A 10374-nucleotide genomic window follows, 5' to 3' on the forward strand; every position below is an offset into this window, starting at 1 on the left:
TAGGAGTTTGAACAAATTACTCCCAATCCTAAAGAAAAGAATTAGTCACTCATGATGGCTATTATAAGCATGGGCAACAAGAAAAGAAGATCCAGAGCGTTTTTTCTTGACGACTGTCTTCTTTAGGGTTTCCTTCCTTTGGTTCTTCCCAATGATGTCTAGGGTTATGCCTCACATCTTCTATTTAACCTAATTGGGCTTCTGTTAAGTGAATTTTTTTTTATAATATAATCTTTTGCTTAATCTCTCCTTAAATTCATGAAAATAACACAAAATTGGAAATAAATCATTCTTATTCATCTTATAATCCTAAAATATGTAAAAATGTTCAAATTCCTAAATTTGAAGTTGAATTATAATTATTTTATCAATTAAAGTTTATAAATGTCTATCTTTTTGTATAAAATATTTCTGAATTATGACATTTATTAGTCACATACACCAAAACATCAAGTGGTGAAAAGCCGAAGAGAGGTTTGTTGTACATTTAACATGTCTTGAGTTTTGGATTTTGGATACCTTAAACTTACGCTAAATCCATGGATCTCAAGTATGCTTGAATGGTAAAGATCTTGCTCTGGACTTGCTTAATGCATATCTTTTTGAAAGTATTTCTTTTTTATATTTTTTAATAAATATCTTTTATATATGGATTAATGTGTGATTCATATGTATAAGTTAAAATCAACTTATTCAAATTAATTTGTAAAAGCTTTTTTTATATATACTTTTTCAAAATTTATACTTTTTACTTGCACATAAATTCACTTTAATTTATAGAAAATTATAATTTTATTTTTAGTTAAATATTTATTTGAATAAATATTTATGTAAAATTTCTTTTATAATGGAAGAGAAAATAAAATTAAGGATATGTTTGGATGAGTTTCTCAAGTATTCCTAGAAAAAGAAAATTATTAAAAAAAAATTCTATATATTAAAATTAGTGTATATAAATTTAAAAATTTCCTATTTATTTTTTGTCGATAAAAAATAGTGTATTTAAGAGAGAAAAATAAATGTTTAGAAAAATTATATAAGAAAATCCATCAAATAAACTCTTATTTATATTATAAATTGACTTTTACACAAACATCATAAATATTATTCAATAAGTACTCAATTAAGTTATTTATCCGATTATTATTGGAGATCCCACATCGACTAGAGATTAGAGCCTTTCATTGTATATAAGTGGGTGCAAACCTCAACCCTATGAGCCGGTTTTATGGGGTTGAGTTAGGCTTAAAGTCCACTTCGTAATATGGTATCAGAGCTGCACCCACAACTCATCATCAACAAGCTGTCTCCCGTCTTTTGCCTTACCTCAAGGGCACCCCTGGTGAAGGACTATATTTTTCTCACACTAGTTCACTTCACCTTTGTAGTTTTAGTGACTCTGACTGGACAACATGCCCTACCACACGCACGAGCTTCATCTATCCGTCTCGGCGTGAGGGGGGTGTGTTGGGCTTATCAGGCCACCCGCTATCGGGCCGCTATCGGACCACCCAAAATATATAGTCCCACGCACGAGTTGGCAGTCTCGGCGTGAGGGGGGTGTGTTGGAGATCCCACATCGACTAGAGATTAGAGCCTTTCATTGTATATAAGTGGGTGCAAACCTCACTCCATTGAGGTCGCGTTTTGGTTTAAGTAAATGAGACGTCCAAGGAGTCTTCTGTATTGGGAAGTGGCATCAGCATCGAGAGGTGAGCCTTGGTCGGGAGAGAGACGGGAGGTGTGAGTCATAGGAGTGGCCACAGGTGCAGAGTCAAGCATGCCAGTTTCTTGAAGGAGATCAAGAGTATACTTGCGTTGACTTACTTGAAGACCAAGTCATCAACATAAACAAGAATAACAGTGATTTTATCATTATTATATTTAAGAAAAAGAGAGTGGTCAGCAACAGAGATAGAGTAATTATTTGATAAAAGAAAAGTAGAAAGTTTTGCGTACCATTGACGACCAGAAGAGAGAGACCAGGAGGGGGGGTCATGTATACCTCTTCATGGAGATCACCGTGAAGAAAGGCATTATTGACATCAAGTTGTTTTAAAACCCAATTTTTGGTAGTGGCAACAACAAGGAGAAGGCGGACGGTAGTGAGTTTAGCAACAGGTGCAAAAGTGTCTAAGAAATCAAGTCCTTCAAGTTGGGTGAACCCTTTGGCAACAACTCTAGCTTTGTGGCGCTCAACAGTGCCATCAGAATGATATTTAATTTTATATACCCATTTACAACCAATAGTTTTCTTTCCTGGAGGGAGAGGGGTAAGTTGCCAAGTATTGTTAGCAGCAAGAGCTTGAAGCTCAGCTTGCAAGGCAGATTGCCAAGAAGCATGTTTGGAGGCTTCGGTATAGGTGCGAGGTTCAGGATGAGAATTGATAGAGGAAATAATATTTCTAAAATTAGAAGATAAGGACATTTCATTGTATATAAGTGGGTGCAAACCTCACCCCATTGAGCTGGTTTTATGGGGTTGAGTTAGGCTTAAAGTCCACTTTCGTAATATGGTATCAGAGCCATTTCGAGCCTATCCTAGCGAGTATTTGTTGGGCCTATCGTGCCACCCGCTATCGGACCACCCATAATATATAGTCCCACGCACGAGTTGGTAGTCTCGGCGTGAGGGGGGTATATTGGAGATCCCACATCGACTAGAGATTAGAGCCTTTCATTGTATATAAGTGGGTGCAAACCTCAATCCTATGAACCGGTTTTATGGGGTTGAGTTAGACTTAAAGTCCACTTCGTAATAATTATAGAAGTTTAATTCACTTTGCCTCTCCAAATTAACTCTAAAACCCTTATTTTAATATATTTTTAGTATTGGTAACATCTACTGAAACTAAAATTTGCATTTTGTATGAAATTATAGTTTGTTATAATACGTGTCCTTATCTTAAAAACGAGTAGTTTAATCGTTTGTTAAAGATCCTGCAAATATATTTAAAAAAATATTTTTTTTTCTCAAGTTAATTATATTTTTTACTCTTAATTCATTCTAAGAAATATGTTTTCCATGAAGTTGTTAGATGATTACATATCACGAAAGCGATCTTACAATCATTTAACATATTGATATAAAAATTTCACATAATATTTTTATAAATTTAATTTATGTAGAAAATAGTTTAATAATATTGTAGAATTTTTTTAAGTTTTAATAAAGATTTTTCTCCAAATATATGCTAAATTATTAATGGTGGCAGAAAAATGGAACTGTAATGATTAGATTCGAAGCTGAATAAAAATAAATAGTGCTACACATTAAATAAGTTATTTGGAGTAGATTTTAGTCAACTAGTTTTTCTTCTTAAAAATTAAGTGACTTATTTTTTAAGAGTTTCTACGTTTGACCTAATTTTAAAGAGAAACATAATTTAAAAAGTTGGGTTTTTCGCATATATTTTTTTTCATCAGCAATAAAAAAATTAAATTAAAAGAAGTATTTATAGTCAATCAATATATAGGATATAAAATAATAAGAAAATTTGAAATATATACATACTATTTTTAATTAAAATTAGAATTTGATCCCACTAATTCGTACAAGAAATGATTTAAATATTAGCATAATGGGAATTGGAAAAGTGATGACAAAAGAAGTTAGTATCTGTCTCAAAGTTTGATTTTAAAAGAACATACTTAGGCATAAATTGTTGTTGGAAATCAGTTAATAGATGAAATGGTTGTTTGGTGGTGTGGTAATGGTAAATAGAAGGAGAAGGATGGGAAATGGTTGTGGATTTGAACTAAGGTAGCTGAGTAGATTTTGACTGTTTGTTTGTAGTAAGTGGGGAGTGATTGAAACAGGAAGAAAGAGAGAAACATAAATGAAGGGAAGGCAGGGTGGGTTGGGGGCATTTAACAGAAGAAAACTGTCTGTTGATAATGAAGAAGAAAGATGACCAAGAAAACACAGTTGTTTTAATTTGGTCGCTGTTGAAGTCTGCATTTAAGTGAATTCAAGGAGGTTTAATGAAGGCAGGTGAACTTACTTCAAATTGAACACTCCATCTATCTCTCAATGCCTTTAATGGCTTGGTAGTTGGCACCCTTTTCTCTTTCCATCTAGTACTACCTATGTCTTTATATCACAAATAACGCCAACCATTTTTCTTCTTAATTATCAGAACAAACTTTTAAGTACACTAATTAAGGATTCAATAACTATTTTTTCAACTTGGGATTTAATTCAAAATCATCACGGAATCCACTTCAATTCTAATGGAATTTCAACTATTTCACCTCCAAATTTTAGGTTAGTCTTTCATTTTTTGCATGGACATTATCCCTTGCTATTCAAAGCTAACAATTAAGTTATAATACATGTGTGGGGTGTGGTTTTTGCTTACCAAAAAATATTTTAACATTGTAATAACCTATCATGAAAGTATCAAATGGACCCAGTCCAACGACAAGTCTTACCACATCCATCAACATTTGATATAAATATGTGTTATGCAAATTATCGGGAAACTTCAATTCTAACGGAAATCAAGAATTGTAAATAAATTTTGTCCATTATTAAATGCAGATTCACTTGCAGTATGACAATCACTTTTTCACAACTCGAAAACTAAGTATATCTAATTGATTTGAGTTATACTAGCACGAACACTCATTAATTTTGATAGGTAGTTCATTTCATTCTTTAATAATGTTTGTTGTGTACTTATCATCTCAGTACACATTTTGTTGATCCAGTGTCTAAAAATCTCAACAAATAAGCGCTTGAGTATCTTCTATAGGGTAATGCACAGTTAAATTTGAGTTACCAATTCGTCTATTTTATATTTATATTTATTTATTGTTTCCTGATTTAAAAAAAAACAATTCGTCTATTTAGGGCACCACAGCAAATTTCGTTGTAATTAGTGACGTTAGCAAATGAACAGCCCTCGGAACCTAAGAGGTCAAGCCTATATTCTTCCGTGTTCCATGCAAAGAAATACAACCCAAAATCCCCTCAAAAGACAAACACATGTATTACAGATGTTTTGTCACACCTACATTTGCCTTTCTTGAATCAATAATTTGATTTTGTGATCTGAATCGAATCATTTATCAAAACAGCAGGAAAAGAAAATAGGAAAAAGTATGAAGATTTCAGGTTTTTAAGATGGTCCAATTACCTCAATGAATGGTCTCCGAGATAGTCTGAATCAAAGTATTCTGTCGTGATTTTTGTGTGGATAACGTACGTGAAGATAGACATGCATTACACAGAGTGAAGCCATCTTTGCGCTCTGTCATGTAACACGTTGACCCACCTAGCTATTTATCGGGTATGGACTAGAATATCATTTCAGGAATACAACAATTAAACCATGTTTAGTTACTTTCTTACAAACCCCATTCAACGTGTATGAAGAAAGAGATAGACATAAATAAGATTTGAAAAAATGTTTTATTAAATTAAATTTGATGAGGTATACGTAGTTTGAGTTGTATTGTAGCATCTGGTTGTGTGAAGTTCTTAGGAGGAAGAGGGAGCATATACAACTACATGGATGAGTGTGAAGAGTGGGGGAGAGGTTGTTTGGAAGATTTATTAAAGAGAGAGAGAGAAGGGAAAGAACATTAAATTGGGTATTATTTATTTGGTAACTCATAGGACTTGGTTGGTTTAATGGGGGAGGGTGTTGAGAGGCTTTAAAGCCTTGTTCTTGGGTGTTTAATAGCATAGGTCATCTAAGGTGTGGTTCGTTTTAATGGGTGAAGAGGGTGTTGAGAGCTTTAAAGATATTAGTTTTGTGAGTGACCCAATTGGGGAAGTTGGAGTTATTATTTACATTAAAGAACCATTGGTAATGGCAATGGCAATGGCAATGGCATTGAAGACCCTCCTTTCAACTGCACACACTAACAACATTAATGACCATGCCATACCTCTCCATCTATAGTGTTCCACTTCTCACCGCCTTTCATAACTGCCAAACCTTCCTCTCTCGCCTTTTCCCTCCCCTTTATAGTAGTACGTCATGTCAACATGCACCCCAATTAATTTTTTCGTATTTTATTCATACTACTTCGTATACCACTACTAAGTTATGGTTGTAACTAAATATAACCATTGCTTTCATTTTTAAAAATTAAAACATGTTTCTTCATCTCAAAACATTTTTCATTTACTCTAAATTAAATTAATATCAATATATATACCACACTTTGTCATACTTTTTTCATGCTAAAATTTTATATTCTCACTTTTTCTTTTAATTTGCCACAGTGTGTAAAAAAAATGCGAGAATAACATTCTCATTAGTATATTGAATTCATACAATATGACACATCAATTTAAGGATTTATTTCGTTCAGAATTAAAGATATCATTTAATTCTGTTGAAATTGAAGGTATCACATCTTATTATTAAAGTTTATTACTAGTAGTACTTTATATTTGCATGCATACTTCTTTGTAAGAAAAAAAAAATACATTAGATGAAATATATATAAAAAAAATTAACTATGGTTATCGGGATTTAATGATATTATTTTTAAAAAACCTGTTAATTGAGATTTTTTTTAATTAATTTTAATTTTAAAAATCAAACTTCAATGACTTTAGAAAAAAAAATATTTTTAAATGTAATTTACAGAATTAAATCTAAATAATTTTTTAATCATTGTAATTAGAGTGATTACTTTTTTTTATATTTGAGTCTAGAAAAAGCGGATATTAGTGTAAAATATTTTTATATGCACTTTTAGAAGAAAAAAAAGTAATCAATTTATATAGTATCTCGTCATAATTTCCGATAAAAAAAATCTCATTCATAATTAAATCATATTTGACCTACGTTGTTTATAAATTAAATGCTGTAAGGACTGATGTGATCACCTAAAATTTCTTCATAGACTTTTTAGAGTAATTATAAATGTTCATTTAAAAAGGAGAGGAAAGGGGAATAGAAAGAAAAGAGAAGTTTTAGGTAAAAAAAAATCATGAAATGGTAATTAGTATCTGATTAAAAGGACTTCTAATAATATTTTATGCGTAAAAATAAGTGTTTTTTTTTTCTAAATTTCTTTTATAAGAATTTTGGATGTGAAGTCCTTCAAATTTCCAAGTTTTCTCAAAAACGTGCTTACCAAGTTTTTTCTAAATTTCTTTTATAAGAAATGGTAAATAGAGTAAGTGAATGTTTGCAATTTTTCCTTTTCATTTTTTTACATAACATCAAAGACGTTACGCACAATTAGTTTGAAGGTTTGCATTTATTAAGAAGGCAACTTGGTAAGCACGTTTGCATAAGCAACGTCCTTCAAATTTTGACCCCTTTGCAGTTATAACCCGGAAGTCGAAAAGGCAACTCGTCCTATATAAAGACCTCAGTCGTATACTACATTTGATCACAAAAAAACCAACCATTTGAAGGTGAAACCACTCTTTGAAACTATGGTCTCCTTTCACAAAGCGCTGGCCGAGAGTCCAAGGCCTGAAATTCATGCAGAATTTGAAGCATCATCAAAGAAGAGAAAATGGGAAGAGCCATTTGCCGAAGATTTCTTCAAGGATCAAACAACTATAGAAAAAAAGAAATCTATCTTTGATATAGAGATTCACCCTGAGGCCCCTTTTTCTTCAGATAAATGGCGTCAATACCTCACTATCCAGGTATGTATATATTTAAGTATACTGTCAAAACATATGTTCCAAAGCCACAACTCTGGAATGATCTTCTTGTTGATCTTTGATCGTTTTTTGCATGTGTAGTCAGGGCAGATACAGTTGTGTAACACACGAACAACATCAGAGGACCACAAAAGAAGTCCCGAACCACCTCCTTCTCATCACATGAGTTTAGACCTTGAGCTGAATTTGACATGCGAATCACTGAGGAAAAGAGAAGACAGTTACTATATGAATGAGAAGCAGACTTCTGGTTCCCCAGGAGGTTTGAGTGAACGTGATCAGGATCTGTTCAATGAACCGAGCAAGTGTAAGAAAGATTCAGAAGGTATAAATATTCGTTCTCCCTCGTGGCTGTCATCAACTGAGGATGATAGCAATGAGATGGTTGCAACAGTTTGCATGCGGTGCCACATGTTGGTAATGCTATGCAAGTCATCTCCTTCCTGTCCTAACTGCAAATTCATGCACCCACCAGATCAGAACCCTTCAAAATTCTTGAAGAGAAGGTGCAGTCTTTTGTGCTAGTTATTTATTAGGAACGTCAAGAGATACGTATAAACTTTCAACTTTGACCTTACGTTTATCTTTTTATTTCTCCCTTTGAAAAGCCTAAGTTCCTATTTATATATATAGCTCAAGTGTATGTTCAGAAACAGTGCGGTGATGATAAACTCTAGCTCTGCTAATACGGTACTTAATCTGGTTGTGAGAACGAATGCCATTAAGTGAGTACCGTAGAAACTAACCTGGTATCATCATCATCATCATATTTCTATGTACAGACTATTCTCGAATATTGATTATCCATCTCGCCAGAACAATTCGGAAGATTCTTTACGGATTTGAAACCAAGCCCCATTTGCTATAGTGATTCTTAATTTGTGAATATGTTTTCTTCAGATTGCAACAAATGTTCAATTTGACTCTCTTTTTTTTCCAACAACTAATACTGAGTTTCCTAAGAGGTTCATCACTTTTAACATGTTGCTGGGTAACCAGTCTTCAAACAAGTAAACCTGGGTTGTTTTCTACGTGGGTTGTTAATTTGATGGTATAGTAATGTTCCTAATCAACACTAATATTTTTTACATCTTATCATCCCATTATATCATAACACATAAAATTTATATATTTTTCTCTAAATGTAATTAAGTGTCATTTTATTGTTTTGAGTTTACGCCTATATAATTTTTCTATAATAAATTAGTTCAACTATTTTTTTCATATTCAAAAGAAAGCACTTTTAAGATGTGATTTCATTCTTTTTGCTCCCTCAAAAGCCAAAAATCTACGACATGTAATAACTAACAACGCAAATTTGAACTCTAAAATTATCGAAGGATGTGCAGACTACAAATAAAACACGAAGATCTGTTTATCTACAACGATGGAACAGTAGGTTTGAAAAAGAAATATAACTTACAGCCAGAAGTTGGTTATCATAATTAATATTTTGATAGATAAGTAGTCCCCGAGCTATAACCTATCTAAAATTCACATAAATTTTAACAAATTCTATTCCATAATTTACTCAAATTATCTAGAAGCGTGGCATTTCAAAATACCCTAATCTTTAATAACCAGTATCCAAAATTGAATGGCTAAATAATAAACATTGAATAGTCCATGGAATTTTCTTTCTCTAAGGTTAGAAAATGCATAAAGTAGATATATAAGGATGCATTTATCTCTAGTTTAAAGCGATGAGTCAAGGTTCTTTAATTGAAATCAAGGGTGGTAGATGCACTCTTAGTTTGAGGAACCAATCCCATTGAATGCACATTAACGTTCCTGTAGTCTCATGCACATTTACGTTCTATGCTCATAAATGCAAAAGAAAAGAGACGGAGAGATAGATACATACATACATCATTAGTCCTTGCATAATCCACATGAAGAAAAAGAGAAAAAAACTGATATATATATAGAACACGAACTCCTGGATTTTGGAACTACCATGTCAGCTGCATTTATGAAATGTTTCATCGTAAGAGGCGATCTGCGAAGAGTAGAGATAAGTTTGGGGATGTGAAGTTAGGATATTCCTTTGACCTAAGGTAATTCGACACAAATGTGGCTTGGAACCAATGGTGGAATACGTGTCCTCCGGCTAACGCTATTCCTAAAGGTACTTAAATATTTATGTGTCGGTTATATATACCATATCTCTTACTTCGGGGACAGTTCTTATCTCGATTTACATTAATTATTTCTGTGCATGCTTTCAAACGATTCTATCCATTACTATCTTTGATATTCAACTGTTTTTTTTTTCTCTTTCCTTCTCATTTAATCTCTCAATTGTGATATATTTTCTGTTTGACCCTTACAAATATTACCGGTATGAAATTTGTTTGGATAAATATTACGCATTTCTCATTATGTTCTTTAAAACAAATCAAATGAAGAACTCGTAATATTTAGACGAAGTAAATAAAAAAAAATGAGAGAATTATTTTTGGCGACAAAAGATATTTTATGGAAGACTTATTAAAGAAAAAAAAGAAAAAGAAAAACTTCGTCATACCTTTTACTTGAGTTCAAATTAGCAAAGCATATGATGCAGTTATAGTAATTTTTGGTGCACCTCTTGAGCACAATGTCATTTTTACTTTATGTATATTCAAAGTAAAATTTATATATCAACTTTTTTTATCGCCAATAAATATATATTAATGAAAGCATACAGGATACTTAAACCTTTGTATTAGGGTGGCAATGCGGGCTCA

At 32.4% G+C, this 10374-nt stretch overlaps 1 protein-coding gene across 1 annotated transcript; it reads left to right on the forward strand.

Moving 5' to 3' along the window:
* Nucleotides 1-7258: 7258 nt before the first annotated feature.
* LOC137822063 (uncharacterized) lies at nucleotides 7259-8493 on the forward strand. Its single transcript, XM_068626958.2, has 2 exons — nucleotides 7259-7627; nucleotides 7727-8493. Exons 1-2 carry the CDS (start codon nucleotides 7409-7411, stop codon nucleotides 8168-8170), a joined length of 663 nt encoding a protein of 220 aa, XP_068483059.2. The 5' UTR covers nucleotides 7259-7408; the 3' UTR covers nucleotides 8171-8493.
* Nucleotides 8494-10374: the final 1881 nt, after the last annotated feature.

This window comes from Phaseolus vulgaris, chromosome 9 (genome assembly GCF_051622355.1).
Source record: "Phaseolus vulgaris cultivar YP4 chromosome 9, ASM5162235v1, whole genome shotgun sequence".
NCBI lineage: Eukaryota > Viridiplantae > Streptophyta > Magnoliopsida > Fabales > Fabaceae > Phaseolus > Phaseolus vulgaris.